Source organism: Thunnus thynnus, chromosome 3 (genome assembly GCF_963924715.1).
Source record: "Thunnus thynnus chromosome 3, fThuThy2.1, whole genome shotgun sequence".
In the NCBI taxonomy this organism is placed as follows: domain Eukaryota; kingdom Metazoa; phylum Chordata; class Actinopteri; order Scombriformes; family Scombridae; genus Thunnus; species Thunnus thynnus.
The window spans coordinates 37,913,766-37,933,483 of record NC_089519.1 but is presented as its reverse complement, the minus strand read 5'-3'; the positions used below and the strand labels follow the sequence as shown (position 1 = coordinate 37,933,483).

At 41.3% G+C, this 19,718-nt stretch overlaps 1 protein-coding gene and 1 non-coding gene across 5 annotated transcripts in view; one reads left to right on the top strand and one right to left on the bottom strand.

The window, feature by feature from the left end:
- kcnh1b (potassium voltage-gated channel, subfamily H (eag-related), member 1b) overlaps window positions 1-19,718 on the top strand; it is a 68,937-nt gene that overhangs the window by 8,433 nt on the left and 40,786 nt on the right. For all 4 annotated transcript variants that reach the window (XR_010927959.1, XM_067585744.1, XM_067585746.1 and 1 more), the window contains exons 2-6: window positions 227-350; window positions 436-542; window positions 1,440-1,568; window positions 5,389-5,507; window positions 10,351-10,743. Coding sequence is in view for 3 of the 4 variants with exons in the window: in XM_067585744.1 (XP_067441845.1) it covers window positions 227-350; window positions 436-542; window positions 1,440-1,568; window positions 5,389-5,507; window positions 10,351-10,743 (872 nt within the window). In the remaining variant the exon portion in view is untranslated. The remainder of the gene's footprint in view (window positions 1-226; window positions 351-435; window positions 543-1,439; window positions 1,569-5,388; window positions 5,508-10,350; window positions 10,744-19,718) is intronic.
- Window positions 2,747-2,819, bottom strand: trnak-cuu (transfer RNA lysine (anticodon CUU)). The gene has a single exon. It is a non-coding gene; the product is annotated as a tRNA-Lys (tRNA).

The window sequence follows — 19,718 nt, the reverse complement described above, 5'->3', positions numbered from 1 at the left end:
AACACAAACTCTGCACAGAGAAGAAGAACATCAAACGTCCGACTGTAGGAACAGCAGAGGAGACATTACAACACCTGTGATTGGTCAGAATGTTTACTGATCAGGGTTAATTAATAAAAAGTCAAAAGCATGATGATGTTTGTTACAGCATTAATCATTCAGCCCTAATATGAATAAAATGGTTATGAAACAGAACAGATTGTAACTTACTGCTTCCTGTGGTCAGATACTAATTTCGTGCTGGGAAACGCTCAGATCGTCGACTGGCCGATCGTCTACAGCAACGACGGCTTCTGCAAACTGTCCGGTTACCATCGAGCTGAGGTCATGCAGAAGAGCAGCACCTGCAGGTACGAATACGACACCGAACCGCGCTGCTGTGGCATCGGTGGAAGCTGATGATAGAAAACACCTGTGTACTGTTTTCCTCCGCAGCTTCATGTACGGAGAGCTGACCGACAAGGAGTTGACGGAGAAGGTTCGGCAGACCTTCGAGAACTACGAGATGAACTCTTTTGAGATTCTGATGTACAAGAAAAACCGTGAGTAGTGCAGTTTTTCACACTACTGCATATGTCGAGTCCACTGCTTTATCATTACACTTATTCAATCAGAAGTTCAGGTACTTTGAAACCAGAGGAACTAATCTCAGGAACTAAACCTGGAACTAAAAGTCTCTGTTTGTGTTTCCACCACATCTGAGGAACCAGGTAGATCCTGCGGGTGAGAACCAGGAGGAATTAGAACATGAAACGCAGCGTTCACACACGACGAAACAACAACAACACAGATCTGTCCTGTTGTTCTTTGAGTTTTATGTGATGAATGAATGAAAAGCAGAAATGCAGCGAGCATCTGTCTCCACAGTAAATCATCTGCTGAGTGTTTGATGTTTTTATTTCTGCTTTAGAACCAAACAACATGAAACAATCAAGAAAATAACATTTTATTTCTCTCGTTCACCGGCTTTGTTTTCGCTACCTCCGCTCCCTCTCCATTCATTCTCCAGCTCACTCGACCGCCGCTGCTTTCTCTCTCTGTTTTTCTCATTTTTAAACCGGACAACATAAACCTAACTTTACTTTTAACGTTAACAAACAAAGAGAAATGTGCCCCCCTTCATCCTAAATTGATACTAGAGTACTTCCTTGTTTTATGAATGAAGCAGTGCTGCGTGTGTTTGACCAATCAGTGACAGTCATCCCTGCAAACTCCGCCCCCAAAGTCCCCCCCCCCCCAGCAGGGACTTTTTGGGAGCTTCATTTAGACACTGGTTCCTCTGGTGGAAACGCAGCTAGATGTACAGACACAGTTTCAATAACTAACAGTGAAAACAATGAAACCGTCCAAAACTGTTGGCGGATCATATTTAGTTTCGTTCTTATGACGACGTCACTGTTTTTTTGTTGTGACCTGCCTCTCTGTCTGTTCCACTGCAGGGATGCCGGTGTGGTTTTTCGTGAAGATCGCTCCAATCAGGAACGAGCAGGACAAAGTCGTCCTGTTCCTCTGCACCTTCAGTGACATCACCGCCTTCAAGCAACCAATCGAGGATGACTCTTCAAAAGGTGGGCGTCGCACAAACCCAAAACCCCCCAAATCCCTACATGCAGGAAGGCAACGACTAATATTACAGTGTTACTTGTATCAGTTAACATTGTTTACACACACACACACACACAGCATAATCCTCATCACAAGACAAAATAAGTAAGAATCACATAAATACTAAACCAGACATTTAACTCAATGCAACATATCCCCCATACTCCATCTAACCCATGACATCACCGGTGGCGATCACCCAAATTATAACTAATGATACGTTAAACAGGTATTGGTAAACAACGATTGAATGATGATTTGAAAGTTTTTTATTTCTTTGTCGTTTGTGTTATTTTCATGACTATATGATTTGTTTTATGTATCATCTCGAAATCATATTCTGGATTACGATATGTTATGTTATGTGAATCGTCAGTATTATGTTTTTTTTTTACTCACCCCCACACCCCACCAGCCCAGTCAGCCAGTCATATGGCTCTGTTTTACCGCTCTCTCGGAGTCCGGCCTCTTATGTTTTCATATCAGGTGACAATAAAATCAATATGGCGTCTGACGCTGACAAGTGAGGAACAGGGGAGAAGTTTAACCTCCGTTTTATAAGCCTACCACTGGCATTCTGTGCGCGTTTAAGTCCGCGTTGATCCGTGTTCGCGTTGTGTGCCCTCGAGCAGCTGGGAAAAGCATCTTGTCCTCTCCAACCGTGAGTCAGCTGAAGCCGGGTGACCAAGTGTTTTCTTTTTGTTATCTTATCTTTTCTTTTTTACTGAGGCTTTGGGGGTTTGATGGATTGAATGTACTGAACTGAACTTCCTTCTTTTGAGTTTGTTTTGGGATACCAGGAAAACCCGAGGTGGATTATTTTGTTTCCTGAAATGAACTGAACTGATAACTGGGGAAAGCCTGAAATGGAGTACTTGGTTCCTTTATAACCTTTATGGACCTGGACTGAATGTCTAACTGTGCACTAATATATTTTTGTGAACATTCAAGCGGTGGTGTGGTTGAGATTATTTTATTTTGCCTAAGTGTTCTTCTTGTGGTTTATGGTCCTTTGCAACCTGTGCTTGGGACATTACCCGGGGTCATGGTAGAATACATGTATCCTTTCTGGGGTTGGAAAGTGTGTCTTACTCAGACTTGGCTGAGTTTAATTTGCTCAAACCACCACATAAAGAAATGGCGCCCAATGTGGGGCTCGAACCTACAACCCTGAGATCAAGAGTCTCATGCTCTACTGACTGAGCTAACCGGGTTGTAAAGCTGGCTTAGAAAACCCTGTACCAGATATACATACCTGAAAGCCTGCGTTCACAGTTTCTGTCAGCAGTCCATGAAGACCCTCTCACTGGCCACCTGGGTAGATACAAAACCTACTGTAGGATGCAGAGTCTGGTTTACTGGCCAAAAATGAGCTGGGATGTCAAGCAGCATGTGACAAATTGCCAAGTCTGCCAACTTTACAAACCTGAAAGCCGCAAGCCAGCCGGAAAATTACAACAAACAGTGGTATGCCACCCCTGGGAAATGCGGGGAATGGATTTGATGGGTCCTTTCCCCAGGAGTTCTAGCAGAAACACATACCTACTTGTTTTTGTGGACTATTACTCCAGGTGAGTGGAGCTCTTCCCTTTGAGGAACGCCACCGCTGAAACCATCTCTCGCATCCTCACCCAGGAGATTGTCACCAGATGGGGAATACCTGATTACATTCTCTCAGACAGAGGCTCTAAATTTGTCTCCTTCGTCTTCCAGGCTATCTGTAAAGCCTGGAATGTGTCACACAAACTGACATCTGCTTACCATCCGAAGACAAATTTGTCAGAGCGAGTGAATGGGACCTTAAAAACTATGATGGCTTCCTACGTGGGCTCCAGGCATAAAAACTGGGATAAACATCTTCATGAGTTCAGGTTTTCCTTGAACTCTGCTGTACAGGAGTCCACAGGAGTTACACCGGCAGAACTCAACCTAAACCGACCACTCAGGGGACCGCTGGACGTATTGCTGCAGCCCGGAAATGCTCTACCTGACTCTCCAGTTTACCAAAACATCACACAGCTTGATGACCTCAAGCCTTTTATCTTAAAGAACCTTTCTCTGGCCCGTAAATGACAGGAGAGAAACTATGATAAGCAAGAGATGACCCGAGTCGGGCTATGAGGCCATCCCTTTGCTGAAATGGAGTACTTGGTTCCTTTTATAACCTTTATGGACCTGGACTGAATGTCTAACTGTGCACTAATATATTTTTGTGAACATTCAAGCGGTGGTGTGGTTGAGATTATTTTATTTTGCCTAAGTGTTCTTCTTGTGGTTTATGGTCCTTTGCAACCTGTGCTTGGGACATTACCCGGTGTCTTACCGCTACAAGCTTAAAAGCAGGAAGTCATTGGGTGATTCCCCCATTTGTCTCCTGGTAAGTCTGGTAAGTAACACAAGCTAATCTAAACTCAGGAAACTCAGGACTTAAAATGATAAATAATATGTAAACTTATATCCTCTATACAAGATTGTACCATTTCATCGCACTGCATTTGGGCAGTCTTTCTGTGTGAAAGCCACAACTCAGTGGAACGTCCTACCTGATGATATGAAGAACTGTAGTTCTATCAGTACATTCAAGGCCAAATTAAAATATCAACTAAAGACCAATCAGCTGTGTGACCACAGAGCCTAGTTTACATTATTCATTTTTAATTGACATTGTGGGTGTATGTGATGTGCTGTTGTGTGTAGCTTTTGTATTTCGTATGGTGTGTTCTTTGTATTTTTTTTGTTTGTTTTTTTTTGCTTTGTACTGTTTGTTGTTGTGCTGTTGTATGTTTTGATTGTAATGGACTACAGATGCCGCCCAGATCATCATCCGTACCAAATCATCCGACCACATCATCCCTGTCCTCATCCAACTATCAACTAACAACATCCACTACAAAAACCTCCTCCTCACCTATAAAGCTCTCCACAACCTAGTCCCTACTTACCCCCGCAACCTCCTTCATGAATACAGTCCCTCCCGCACCCCTCAGCTCAACCTCTACTGGACTCTTATCCATCCCCACGTCACACCTCAGTACCATGGGTGCCCGAGCCTTCAGCTGCTCAGCGCCCAGGCTCTGGAACTCTCTCCCCCCACATATAAGACAGTCAGACTCCATCACCTCATTTAAGTTCCACCTCAAAACTCACCTGTTCAAACTGGCATACTCCCTATAACTGGACACTGTGCACCTCACCTGTTTTTATGCTGATGTTTTGTTTTAATTGATGTTTTTTTTATTCTTTTATGCTTTTATTTCTTGTAAGGTGACCTTGGGTGACTTGAAAGGCGCCTCCAAATAAAATGTATTATTATTATTATTATACACAGAACTGTGCAAAAGTTTTAGCCACTAAAGGTAAAGTGAGGATGCTTTCAAAAATAATGCCATGAATAATTTTTATTGATCAGTTAACTTGATCCAAAGTTGAGTACACAGCAGAAAGTGAATCAATATCTGCTGTGAGCAGCTTTGTCTTTAAAACAGCAGCAGTTCTCCTCAGTGTTTCAGGTTCTCTGCAGGTCACTTGTTGCCACAGTGCTTCTGTCTCTTCATGTTAATCTCAGACTGACTCCATGATGTTGAGATCAGAGACCATCTGTTGCAGGACTCCTTGTTCTTTGGTGCATTATGGAGAAGAACCTAAACATCTAAAGTGTCTAAAACTTCTGCACAGTACTGCATATAATACGACACCCACTTTTTCAAACTGAAATTTCCAGACATTAAATATTGTTAGTGAGGTTTCAGTCATGTGATGCTGTTATTCTGTCTTTATTGCCAGGTTGGGGTAAATTTGCCCGTCTGACTCGTGCGTTAACCAGCAGTCGAGGAGTTCTCCAGCAGCTCGCTCCCGCTGTCCATAAAGGAGAAAACGTCCACAAACACTCGCGCCTGGCAGAGGTAAGATCCTTTCACCTCCTGTAGAAACTTCAGCTTACAGCCAGTACAGGAGATGAAGTGCTTCTCCTACACAGAAGCCATCCGCCGGTGAACACGGTAAATATTATACCTGAACATTACACAGAAGCATTTAGCTCAACACAGCACTGTCCTAAGAGCTGGTTTACGATCCATCATGACTGGCTCATACAGCATGTTTTTCTGAACATCCACACCTGAAGGTGGAGTGAAAGGTCTGCTGTCACAGAGTGGAGGGAAACCACAGACTGCTGGACGTAGCGAGATGTGACGTCACCCGTTGGTTTCATCGGACTCGGTTTGAAGCCTCTTTCTTTACATCTTTTCCGTTTGGAACCAGGATCTTCAAGATAAGAAGCACGGAGTGTTGCCTTTCACGCTCTGGAAACACGCCCCGCTACCTCAGACCCAAGCTAACGTTAGCTTACAGGCAACACTGAGCGCTGCACACTCGGGCTAACGTTAGCTACTGTAGCTAAATGGTGCTAACAGGGCAGGTATCATAATCAAGTCACATTAAACTTAATGAAATATTGTCCGACTCAGTGCGAGTTAAACTTCTCAAGAAGCTGAACAGGTACAAATGAAATAAGAAAGAAAGCAAGACAGAAAATTTTTTAAATGTTTTTTTTAAATTAATTATTAAAGTAAGAAATGACGGGAAGTAGACAAGAAACAACAAGAAGGTAGTGCAACAAGCAACGAAGTGCCAAAGGTTAAAGACAGTCATATACAATACATCTAAACATATAAACAGTCTGTGTTATTGTTGCTGTTGATTCTGTTGATTTTTACGTCCGTCAAAAGCCTTTACAGAGTTGTTTGACCACTCAGAGCCACCGTACAGGCAAACAACACAGCCTGGAAACACTGATACTATCAGCTCCAGCAGAGAAGTTATACACAGACTGATCACAGGACAACTATTGATCATCATCTCATTTTGAGGCTGTCCCCTGAAAATCTGTGGATCCGGTCGAAAGGCTGCTCAGCCAGCCGCTGTTCAGGATCAATTGGATCGTGGAAATTGGTGGTCTTCTTTTTACTGTGTGGTTCTTTCTGTTTCCACAAAATCATCCTCCCTGCTTGACGACTCCATTTTGCCTCGTATGGCGAATTTTCACAACGAATATAGTCATAAAACGCATCGGACTCAGTGTGCAAGGTTTCTGTGATGGATGATGGATTAAAAAACGAAAAAAATGCACTTGGTGTCCAAAGACCTTCAGTCTGATCTTTTCCTGCGATGAGATACAGAAAGAGCAGAAATCGACGTTTGGACCGACACAGATAGATCAGCTCCGATGGACTCACCTCTGTCTGTTATGGTACCTTAGTGGCATCGGAAAAGCTTTCTGTTTGTTTCAGACTCTGTAGCAGATGTGATGTATAATAAATGACCGCACTTCTCTTCACTCACTGAGAACACCGTTCAGCAGTAATCAGCGCTGGACGGCACAAGAAGGAATTGATTTAATTGCAGAATTGCAGACGAGAATTACTTTTATTAGAAGTTCTGTAAATGGATCTGAAACAAAGCCAACAGCCTAAAGTACCTCTGACAGCCGCTGTCTTCTGCTATCTGAGTGTTCAGATGGATGGAGGTACTTCCTGTTGTTGTTTACTTCAGACTGAAGCTGCTGTTAAACATGAACGGTAATCAGAGCTCCTTAAAAACTCAATAAAATACAAATTAAAACAATTAGTAGATCAACAGAAAATTAACAGGTAACTATTTTGATAACTGATTATTCATTTTTCAAGCAAAAATGCCAAATATTTTCTGTTTTCAGCTTCTAAAATGTGATGATTTGCCAGTAAATTGAATATCTTTACGTGCTGGTTGGACAAAACAGGAAAAACAATTTGCAATATAATCAATAATTAAGATAATTGTTGGTCGCAGCCCTAGATTCTAGCTTCAGAAACATTTTAGTATCCGGAATATTAAAAAGAGGAGGAATCAGAGGAGCATCTTTAGCTTCTGTATTGTGTTGTAACGTGACAGATGAAAGTAGAGGGATGACAGGAAATGAGGAAAAACATCCAACAAAAGTCTAATTAAGTTAAATGATGCTGCTGCTTAGTCTTTTTCGAATGGTAACATTATTATTTCTTCTGTTCAGGAGGTTTTAAAAACATCAACAACAGTTTTTAAGCTGTCATGAAGCTCACTATAAACACTTGAACACTGGACGTCTCTGTGGATCAAAGTGTCCGTTAAACTGGAAACACAGTGAACGGACTGAAACCAGTTAACTGTCGGTTATTTCTTTATATTCTGTGACACTGAAGAGGAAATAATCACCTGCGTGTTACAGTTCAGATCAGCTGCTTTGTTTCGTTTAAATTAGGCTAATATTTAGGAGATGAAGAACTATTAAAGTTATTAAAATTCATCAAAAGATCTAATAAATAAATAAAAAGGTGGTTCAATAGTAACGAGGCTTCAGGGCAAATTGCAAATGAAATGAGATATAATTTAACATTTCACATTTTATGCAGCTCATATCATGTATTTGTTTGTACCAGCAGATTTTAAATATAAAACCATAAAATGAATATTTGAATATTTCCATTTCATGCTTCTTTTCTCTTCACTACAGTACATACTGTATGTTTCACAGCTATAGTTACTTTTCAGCTCAATATTTTATACATAAAACAAATGATAACTGAATAAAATATGCATCATTGTAGATTCTAATTAGCTGTTGTGGTGACTGAGCCTGTGACCCGCTGTGATCAGTGATGCGTTTCCATCAGCCAGCAGTGGTTGGTCCACCAGAGAGGGAAGGCGGAGCTAACGCAACGGACTCGCTCTTCAGCTCACTTGTGTGTGTGAAACACGGATGTATTATTAGAGCTGGATACTGGACTAAACATGGCGCCCATTCAGTCCTGTAGGAACCGCTCACCTGGCGCATACGCCAAAAAAAGTTTCTAGCTTCCGGGTTTGCTTCCGCGTTGTGTGGCCCCGCTCACGAGCTCCCGCTCGGCTCATAGACTTTACATTGTCATGACATTGTCATGAAATTGTCACGGATTTTTAAATCGCTTTTCTCGGCTCGAGGAAAGTTTTACAAATATAAAACCTCCATGGATCAAAAGACCATAACAAAAAGACTCATAATTGACGTTGTTTGCAGTTCGAGGTGTCCTGTCAACAGTTTTACAGGCGTCTCTTCTACAATGGTGGTCTATAGGGGAACATGCTTTTTGGGCCGCAGGGGGATTTTTCGCTGCAATACCACGAGTGGCCACTGGGAAAAACTGGCTGCAAGGCTGAGCAGCGGCGCCCTATCCAGCTCTTATTATACATCCATGGTGTGAAGTGGCGAACCATTTTTTCCGGTCTGACGTCACACAGGTGACACCAGGGAACAAAATTTGCTGGTAAAATACGCAAGAGGCTGGTTGCTTCAGTCACCAGCCAACAAAACAATGTTAATCTACTGAACATTCACCACTAACCATTTGGCCGGTGGACAAAAAAGCTAATTTTTCACGATGTGTGACACTGTTTGGAACTCTGGGACATCCGTGGAAGTTACGTTAAAAAACCACACCTGCATTTACCGCTTATCGCCACAGGTATCGTCAAAGAGAATAAAGCAGAGAATCTTTGAGATTATTACGTTAAAGGACCAGTTTGTAAGATTTACTGGCTTCTAGCGGCGAGGTTGCAGATTGAGACCAAAATGAAAAACCCTCCCATCACCCTCCTCTTCCAAGCGTTCAGGAGAACCTTTGATGGCCGCGAATTCACAAGAAAAGGTTCTGACAACAGTGACAACAGTGACAACAGTATAGTGGTGCTTAGTGCTAAAAAACACATGTATAACTTACATTTATATAATGCGGTGATGTTCACCGTAGTTACAATGTACTCGGCCGCCATTTCCAGTTTGAAAAATGGTCCCTCCCGTTCCGCTACGTAGCCAAGATGGCGACCATTGAGGGCGAGAAGCGTCCATAGTTCCACACTCAACTTTTTGACCGTTTTGAGTGCACCATCCTAGTTCTCACAGTGCATTTTTCCATACTTCTCAGTGTGAACGCACTTATGCACTCAAAATGTGTAAGTACAGAATTATGAGATTTGAGACACAGCAACAAAGATTTTGAACGCAGGAGGTTTACTGGTAATGGAATATTTTGTGATTGTGATATTTCTACTTGTACTTCAGTAAATAATCTCAGAACTTCTTCCACCGCTGGGAAAAAAAGATATTTTGATCTCAACAAACTTGTTTTGTGTATTTAAACAGATAATTAGAAATAAAAATGGTTAAATGTACTTTATGAGTTTTCTTCAAACATCTTCAGCTGTAAGCAGCTGTGACTGATAATAATTACTGCCGGCACTAATGAATTAATCCATACATGACGACTCTGATCATATTATTATATTATTGATTTTATACACAGAGTTATTTATAAAGGCTCAGCTCAGTAAAATCCTTGATTTATTTAGTCACACAAAAATGAAATGTGTATCATTTGTTTGTTTTATTTGTTTTTTCTTGAAAATTAAAAGCTTGTTTCTGTTGGTACATGCAGGTGGTTTTATTTTAGTGGCTTCCATCATTTTTTTCCCTCCTTTTAATTAAATTTAATCACAGGAAATGCTGTAGATAAAAGTACCAAAGCACAGAAAAAAGAAACCAAACATACACGAAATGTTTATTATATATAATGACGTGAAAAGTTAATAACTTAACACTCAGTCGGTCTCAGATCAAGTCTTTTCATTCACTTTATATGATATGATAATTAAATGAAATTCACCTCAACGGTCAGTTTGTTGTATTTTGTCTCTCAGGTTCTCCAGCTGGGCTCGGACATCCTGCCTCAGTACAAACAGGAAACTCCGAAAACGCCGCCGCACATCATCCTGCACTACTGCCTCTTTAAGACCACGTGGGACTGGGTCATCCTCATCCTCACCTTCTACACCGCCATCATGGTGCCCTACAACGTCTCCTTCAAGACCAAGCAGAACAACGTCACCTGGCTGGTGGTGGACAGCATCGTGGACGTCATCTTCCTCGTCGACATCGTCCTCAACTTCCACACCACGTTCGTCGGGCCGGCCGGTGAGGTCATCTCCGACCCCAAACTCATCCGCATGAACTATGTCAAGACCTGGTTCGTCATCGACCTGCTGTCCTGCCTGCCTTATGATGTCATCAACGCCTTCGAGAACGTGGACGAGGTCGGTGGACTTTTATTGTTTCTCTTATTAAATAGAACTAATGCAGCAAATATCAGTTTTCCTCATATTGAGATTCAGTTATTTCATATTAGATCAATTAATATATCAAAGCGGTGTATTATCACGGTCGATAGAAACATCTGTGTTGATTTTAAGGGTTGTTTTAGACACGTGTCTCAGCATTTCATTCATGTCTGTGAAGAAAACAGCTAAATTTAATAGTTATTTCCAACATTTACAGTGTTATTTATATAGCAAAATAACAGGGTCCCTTAAGGAAGATGGTTGGTAACCATGGCTACAGACAAAGAGTTCACACACGTCGACTGCAGCGACGGCACAGATGTTTGTGTTGACGACGGCGGACGGATGAAGGTCGTCTGTCGTTCTTCAGGCTTAAAACACGAGTGTGATATTGTGAAAAACTTAAGATGAAGGTCGTAGCTTCTGTCTGACCTTCACAGTCTGGATGTGAAAGTGTCTTTTTTTTTTCAGATTTCTGTCACTGTGATCAGAAGAAATGCATCATTTCATATGAATCTAAAACACATGATGCTGTAAAAGAAACGTAACGTTAGCACCGAGCTAACAGAGACCAGCCGGGGGGGGGGGGGGGGGGGGGGCAGTTTACTGTCAGCACGCCGCTCAGAATGAAACATGAGGGTTTAAAGGAGAAAGTTAAACAGGTTTCAGAGGCTCGTGGTGTCAGTTTGTTGTTCAAACTGGAACATTTAGTTTGTAAATTAAAACCATAGACTGTATAAAAATATAGACGTAGTTACCGTGACGTCACCCGCAATGAGTGACGTCAAATGTGCTGACAGTTGTTTGCAGATGTCCTTATTCAGTCAGGAACATTTGATATCATAGAAACACACTTATGATGTGAAAACAAGTATTTACAGACTTTAAGGTGAAGTTTGATTTCACTGATGTTAATAGAAGTAACTCTGGTTGAGTCCGTTTGTTCATCAGACGCAGCTTGATGATTCGTCTTCTTCGGTGTTAAATAACAGTAATCAGTTACAGCTGATTCTTGAGTCGTTTCACATCCACATTCATCACAGTCTGGAGCTGAAACGTCGCTGCGTCGGCGCTTTCAGACTGAACGCTGACGTGATGAAACAACCAGAATTACATGAATGTTTTGGTATTTTGACTTAAGTAACAGATCTGAGGATTCTTTCCACCACTGGTTCCACAATAGTTCAGTAGAATACAGTATAACCAGTAAGCAGGTGTAATAATAGTCCAGTCAGTTTTATTTAAAAAGACCTGAATCACAAATCTGCCTCAAAGGAACAAGTCCAGAAGCTCCAGGTTTACTTCATATCCTTTAATTAGTTATACAGTGAAGTTCAGTCTGTACTAGTCTGAAGACTTTAATAGTTTTAGTTTCTATTGAGCTCATTTGTTGTATTATTCCATCATAGGAGTCCTGTCATTATTTTCTTTAATAATCTGTTGATTGATCAGTGAGTAAAATGTTGATTGTTGTTCCCTGAAGCCCCAGTGAACATATTCAGACTCGTTCTGTCTGAGAAACACAAAGATGTTGAGTTTACTGTCCTGGAAAACTGGAAAATATTCACATGTGAGAAGCTGCTGCCAAAGAACTGTTGGTATTTTTGCTTAAAAAAGGACTTAAATGATTAATCAGTTATGAAATTGTTGCCAATTAATTTTCTGTCAATGGACTAATTGATGAATCTTCTAGTAATTTCAGCTCTTTAGTGCTGTCATGTATAGTCGGGGCCAGTAGGAGCCTCAGAGAAGCTTCCAGGAAAGTCTTCCAGCTGTAGTTGGATCTTTTTATTCAGTCACTGACCTTTTCATCGAGCTGCCAGCCTTATTTAACTGTGAGAGGGCGTGATAGCAGCTCTGAAATACATTTGCCATTTTCCTCAATAATATGTCAGCTCAGCTGTGTTTTAAGGTCAGCTGAGCGTCGTTAATATTAGAAAACCATTTGCTGAATTGGAAACATTCATCAATGCATTTTGTGGGTCTGAGATTCAGAAGAAGGTCGACTTTGATGTATAAACTGTCTGTAGTTTGATTTTCATAGAAATTAGTTTCAAACAAACAGAAAATCTGATCCAACCTGTTATACAGGTTACAAACTGAGCCTTGAGGTCACGCTGTAATTCTTAATCTCTCCTCGAGACGTCAGCTGTCTGTGATGTTTTGATATCAGCATCGCCATGGTGAGCCAAGACCACAGAGGACCCTTCCAGACAACACAGATGTGTTGACCTGAGGCTCAATGCAACGCGACTTAAGATGTCACGAGTAAAGTGCCGTCCTTTGTTTAGAAACTAGCGAACCAATCAGACCAATTTTTCATATTGTAGGCCGATCTGCTTGGGTTAAAGACATAGACTGTATAAAAATATGGACGTAGTTACCGTGACGTCACTCGTTGGTTTCTGAGGAGCGGTTTCAAAGCTCAAAGCGAGCCGCTCCGGCCGTCGCCATCTTGGCAGTGCGTGACGCTGCCTAACTCCCAGCCAATCAAAAATGGGCAAAGAGGCGGGCCGAATGGCTGAAACAAGCCACCTAGCGGCTGGCGGACCTGTCACTCAAAGCAGCCATGTCCTTCATTATGCAGAACTTTACGGCTTAATAACATTTAAACGGGTGAGTTATAAAAAAAACAAAACCGTTGTTTGTACCAGGCTGTAAACATGTTTATTTCTGCTGTAAAGTTGGGCATTTTAACATGGGGGTCTATGGGGATTGACTCGCTTTTGGAGCCTCAAGTGGTCGTTCAAGGAACTGCAGTTTTTGGCTTCATTTTACAGCCCCGGAGGTTGCCGCCTGGCTAAAGACTAAAGAGACAGCATCTGAGTTACAACAACTTGGATGTTCGCTGTTTACGATTCTCCTCGATCAAGTAACTTCAATAAACATTCTCAGCATGAAGACATCAAAGGCTCGTGCGTGCTTCTCTCCACTGATGTGTCGACCATCGCTCAGAAATATCCACAACACAACCAACTTTTGCTTTGTGAAGAAGCAGAACTGTATGAAACGCAGACGTCGGCTCACGCTGTCCGCCCGTCCAGCCGGCTGAAGCATGAAATTTGAAGACGATGCAACCCAGACTGCAGGATGTGGCACGGCGAGTCTCAGCGGGATGATGGAGTGGACTGTTTAACATTCATCCAGTGACTTCACAGCATGTAATTACTTCCTGTGGGTGTAGAGAGAAAGGTCAGGACTGAGCAGCGCTGAAGTGCTGACGGGTCAAAAATGCCAAAAACCCTCCAGTGTAGCAAAGAGAAAATCTTTTAAATCCGTCATGTTGCTACGGTGCAACACATCAGGCTGGTGTCTGGTGTTTGATTCAGGGGGAAGCTGATGGAAAAGGTAATAATCCAGTTTATCTAAAGCTGCTGTAAGAAGAACTCAGAGCACAGCAGTCTGACACTGATCTGGTTAAAGATGGCCGACCTGCGACAGTCAGCTGATCCACCGACATGAGGAGCACTTCAGAGTCCAAAGAGATCTATTTATTTATTTATTTAACCAGGAAAAGTCTCATTGAGATTAAAAAAATCAGACATGAAAACATATAACAATTACACTGAAAATAAAGAATAAATGAAAATGTCAAAAATATTCATCAGTATTCGTCACAATCAAGCAGGAACCTCCGGCACTGAAACATGAAGCCAAAAAACTGCAGTTCCTCAAACGGCCACTTGAGACTCCAAAAGCGAGTCAAGACTCTCATGTTAAAATAAGGAATAAACATGTTTACAGCCTGGTACAAACAACGGTTTTAGTCTCTATAGCTAATTTCAGAGATGAATTTTTTTATAACTCACTTTATTCAGCCGTAAAGTTTTGTATAATTAAGGACGTGGCTGCTTTGACAGGTCGCTAACCGCTAGATGGCTTTTTTCAGCGACCGGGCATCATTCAGCCGCCTCAGCTCCTCCTCTTTGATTAGCTGGGAGTCGCCCATGACGTCCATATTTTTTACAGTCTATGGTCACAAGTCATCAGCATCAAGGATCAAACTGAATCAGCCAGATGTTGCTGCGTCCAGGTTATTTAAATTTCCTGTAAATACGTCCAGTGAGACGAGGATTCAGGTGGTTCGGCAACTGATTCCGAGCAGAGGAAGCAGAGTGTCAGTACGGACTTTAGGGACAGACAGTAGGTCCAACCTCATGTCACAGTGGAAGTAAAGTTAACTTAACTATTAATAATATCTAATAATAAATAACTATTAAATTAATTACCAACTATTTTTATAATCATTTTGAGTAATTTTTTTAAAGAAAAAGATGCTAAAATTCCCTGATTTCAGCTTCTTAAATGTGAATATTTTCTGGTTTCTTTAGTCCTTTATGACAGTAAACTGAATATCTTTGTGTTGTGGATAAAACAAGACATTTGAGGAAGTCATCTTGGACTTTGAGAAACATTGATTGACATTTTATGGGACCAAACAACTAATCGATTAATTAAAATTATCGACAGATTCATCTATAATGAAAGTATGAATGTGAAAAGAGAGTAACTCTCATGTCACTTTCAGCGGTTAAAAAGACAAACGTGTTGGGCGGCAGCTCATATCAGCTGTCACTAATTAAATCTGAGTCACTTGATGACAAAATGAAACTCGTCTGTTGACAGTTTATGTGTCTGTACTCGAACAAAGATCACTTGTGAGGGAAGAAGCTCCACTCTGTCACACCACCATACGCTGCGTATAAAGCTGGACGTAGCGAGTTGCGACGTCATCTGTTGGTTTTACTGGAGTCGGTTGAAGCCCAGAGTTGCAGCTTCTGGTCGGCACCATCTTTTCCATTCAGAGCCAGGACCTTCCAGATAAGGAGTGTTGCCTTTCACACTCTGGAAACACGCCACGCTACCTCGGACCCAAGCTAATACTAGCTTACTGAGAACACCAAGCGTCGCACACTTGAGCTAACACACAGCAGACACAAGTCTTCAAATCTTATTAACGGAGCAATAATTTCCAAGATGACCACCTGCACACTTATTAGAGGGTCTGAATTTAGAGATTGAGACCAGAATGACTCGTTGACTCAATATCTCTGGAGAGAAGTTGAGGCTTTTTGAACAGGAGTCAGTTGGAGCAGCTAGCGGCCGTCGGTGGAACTTTAAGATACTTCAGCTTCAGACGTAGGAGACGAGCAGATTGAACATCGCTGCACAGAGTGTTTCTGTAGCTCTGCTTTGTAGTTTTGAATCAGGATTTTCAATATTTCAATCAAGAAACTCATGAAAAAAGGCAAGTTTACTTTAGTAGCTACAGTGATTGTTTTAATGTGTCAGATACATGTTTAATCAATATTTAGCTAAATAGAAATATCAGATCAGACTCTGTATTGGCAAATACAGATTGATAGATATTTGCAAACGACTGATTGGGATCAGGACCAGAAAACACATCTCTAAGATAACTTTGCTCAAACAAAGACACTTTTCATGAAGGAGAAAAAACTTTTAACAAGGTAATTTAACTTTTTTGTGGAAAAATCATATCAGACACAAATTTTTAGTATTTATATATATATAAACTTAGCACAAAAAGTAAGGAAATTTGTGTTTGGTAGATTCTGTCTTTGTTGTAACGATGCTTCTTGGCAATAAATCGTTGGAAAGCCTGTTTATTTCCCTTTTAAATGGAGCCATATTTGTAAAGAACAAGCATTAATGGGATGAGCAGCAGAGTATGTGGGTTGCGCCCATGAAAAATTTGCCAAATCTTCTCTGCCAATGACAAACAGCTTATTTTGCTGTTGCTCAATCAATCATCAATCAATCAATCTTTATTTATATAGCGCCATATCACAACAGAAGTCATCTCAAGGCACTTTTCACATAGAGCAGGTCAAGACCATACTCTTTAATTTACAGAGACCCAACAGTTCCCCCATGAGCAGCACTTGGCGACAGCGGTAAGGAAAAACTCCCCTTTAACGGGTAGAAACCTCAAGCAGACCCCGGCTCTTGGTGGGCGGCCATCTGCTTTGACCGGTTGGGTTGAGAGAGAGAAAGAGAGAGGGAAAGGGGGAGGGGGGACAGAAGAAAAACAATGACAACAACAAACAACAACAAGCACAAGCAGCAACAGCCAGGGAAGGATGCCATCAGGACTGTGAAGGACCGCGAAGGTTCGGCCCGGGAGTCAGGTTTTTCTGTGAGATGAGAAAGCACAAAAAACTCCGGGGAAGAGGCAAAGTTAGTGACATGCATTGATGTTACATGAATGCATACAGATGGAGAGGAGGAGGAGGAGAGAGGAGCTCAGTGCATCATGGGAAGTCCCCCAGTAGTCTAGGCCTATAGCAGCATAACTAAGGGCTGATCCAAGGCGAGCCTGGTCAGCCCTAACTATAAGCTTTATCAAAAAGGAAAGTTTTAAGCCTACTCTTAAACATAGAGAGGGTGTCTGCACCCCGGACTGAATCCGGTAGATGGTTCCATAGAAGAGGAGCCTGATAGCTGAAGGCTCTGCCTCCCATTCTACTTTTAAAGACTGTAGGGACCACCAGTAAGCCTGCATACTGGGAGCGCAGTGTTCTAGTGGGATAATACGGTATTATGAGCTCTTCAAGATATGATGGTGCCTGACCATTAAGGGCTTTGTAAGTTAGGAGAAGGATTTTAAATTCTATTCTAGATTTTACAGGAAGCCAATGTAGTGAAGCTAAAATGGGAGAAATGTGGTCTCTTTTTCTAGTTTTAGTCAGAACACGTGCAGCTGCGTTCTGGACCAGCTGGAGAGTCTTTAGAGACTTGTTAGGGCAGCCTGATAATAAGGAATTGCAATAATCCAGCCTAGAAGTAACAAATGCGTGAACTAGTTTTTCTGCATCTTTTAGGGACAGGATGTGCCTGATTTTTGTGATATTACGTAAGTGAAAAAAGGCAGTCCTTGAAATTTGATTTATGTGGGAGTTAAAGGACATATCCTGATCAAAGATAACTCCCAGATTCCTTACGGTGGTGCTGGAGGCCAGGGTAATGCCATCCAGAGTAGCTATATCATTAGATAATGTGTTTCTAAGGTGTTTAGGGCCAAGCACAATAACTTCAGTTTTATCTGAATTTAGTAGTAGAAAATTGCAGGTCATCCAGGTCTTTATGTCGTTAAGGCATGTTTGGAGTTTGTTTAACTGATTGGGTTCATCTGGCTTCATTGATAAATATAATTGGGTATCATCTGCATAACAATAAAAATGTGTGTTTCCTAATAATATTACCTAATGGAAGCATATACAAGGTGAATAGTATCGGTCCAAGTACAGAACCTTGTGGAACTCCGTGTCTAACTTTTGCCTTCACGGAGGATTCATCATTCACATGTACAAACTGAAATCGGTCTGATAAATAGGACTTAAACCAGGTTAATGCAGTTCCTTTAATGCCAATTAAATGTTCCAGTCTCTGCAAAAGGATTTGATGGTCAATTGTGTCGAATGCAGCACTAAGATCTAACAGGACAAGTATAGAGACAAATCCTTTGTCTGATGCAGTTAGGAGGTCATTTGTGACTTTCACCAGTGCTGTCTCTGTGCTATGATGCCTCTAAATCCTGACTGAAAATCCTCAAATTAACTATTGTTATGTAGAAAGTCACATAACTGATTAGAGACTGCTTTCTCAAGGATCTTGGATAGAAATGGAAGGTTAGATATAGGTCTATAATTGGCTAAAACACCTGAATCAAGAGTAGGCTTTTTAAGAAGAGGTTTAATTACAGCTACTTTAAAGGACTGTGGTACATAGCCTGTTACTAAAGACAGATTGATCATATCTAGTAAAGAAGTGCTCACTAAGGGTAAGGCTTCCTTAAGCAGCCTAGTTGGGATGGGATCTAAGAGACAGGTTGATGGTTTAGCTGAACAATTCATTGAAGTTAGTTCAGACAAGTCTACTGGAGAAAAACAGTCCAAATATATGTCAGGATTTACTGGATTTATTGACTCTTGTTCTGAGCTTCTGGTACTGTATATAATACATACATACATATATATATATATATATATATATATATATATATATATATTCCTATTTTTTGGCATATACCTACAGTATATTAGAAGCAAGCATTATTAATAATAATAGAGTTTATTTAAATAGCTCTTATAATTATGAAACCATGACAACAACTTTATCCTACTGCGATAATACGTGATCTCAACATGAAAGATAATTAACCTTCTCATCACAATGGAATAATTACTTTTGTCAATAAAGGAAAACAAAGAGTAGAGATAATTAAATCCTGTTTGGGCTTCCGTAGGAACGAGGAAAACAGAGTTGTTGAGTGGAGGCAGTTGAGGCGTCCGGCGGGATTTAACCCCTCGCTTCAGTCCATCAGTGTGAAATCAAGCTTTTCATTTTTCGTTCAGTCACAGACAGACGCTCAGAGTCTGTGAAGGCTGCTAATGGAGCAGCAGTGCATTCTGGGTGTTTCCCCAGTGAGGAAACAGTGTTGTTGATGAGAGCAGCCGGAGAGGCGGCTGAGTGGTCCGACGAGAGGCTGCGGACGAGGCATCATACGTGTTTCATACATGTTTCATACATGTTTCATACATGTTTCATACATGTTTCATACATGTTTCATCCCTCCTCACTGTAAAAGAGTGAAGGAGGATTTCAGAGCAGAACATGTTAGATTAAATAACATACGTTCTATATTTAGGGACCGAGCCCAGAAGGCAGAGGACTGCTGTAAAACAGTAACAGTAAACAGTTGGTTGTTTGTTTCTTTCTTTATTATTACATCACACCTAAATTTGACCCCCTAAACATGTTCAAAAACTCACCAAATTTGGCACGCACATCAGGTCTGGCGAAAAATTTGATAAAATGTAAAAATTAACCCCAAGTGCCAAAATGTGCTCTCTAGTGCCACCTATGTAACTAAAATGGCCGCCATGGCCCGTAGGAATGTCATAGAGAGATCAAACCAAAACTCAATT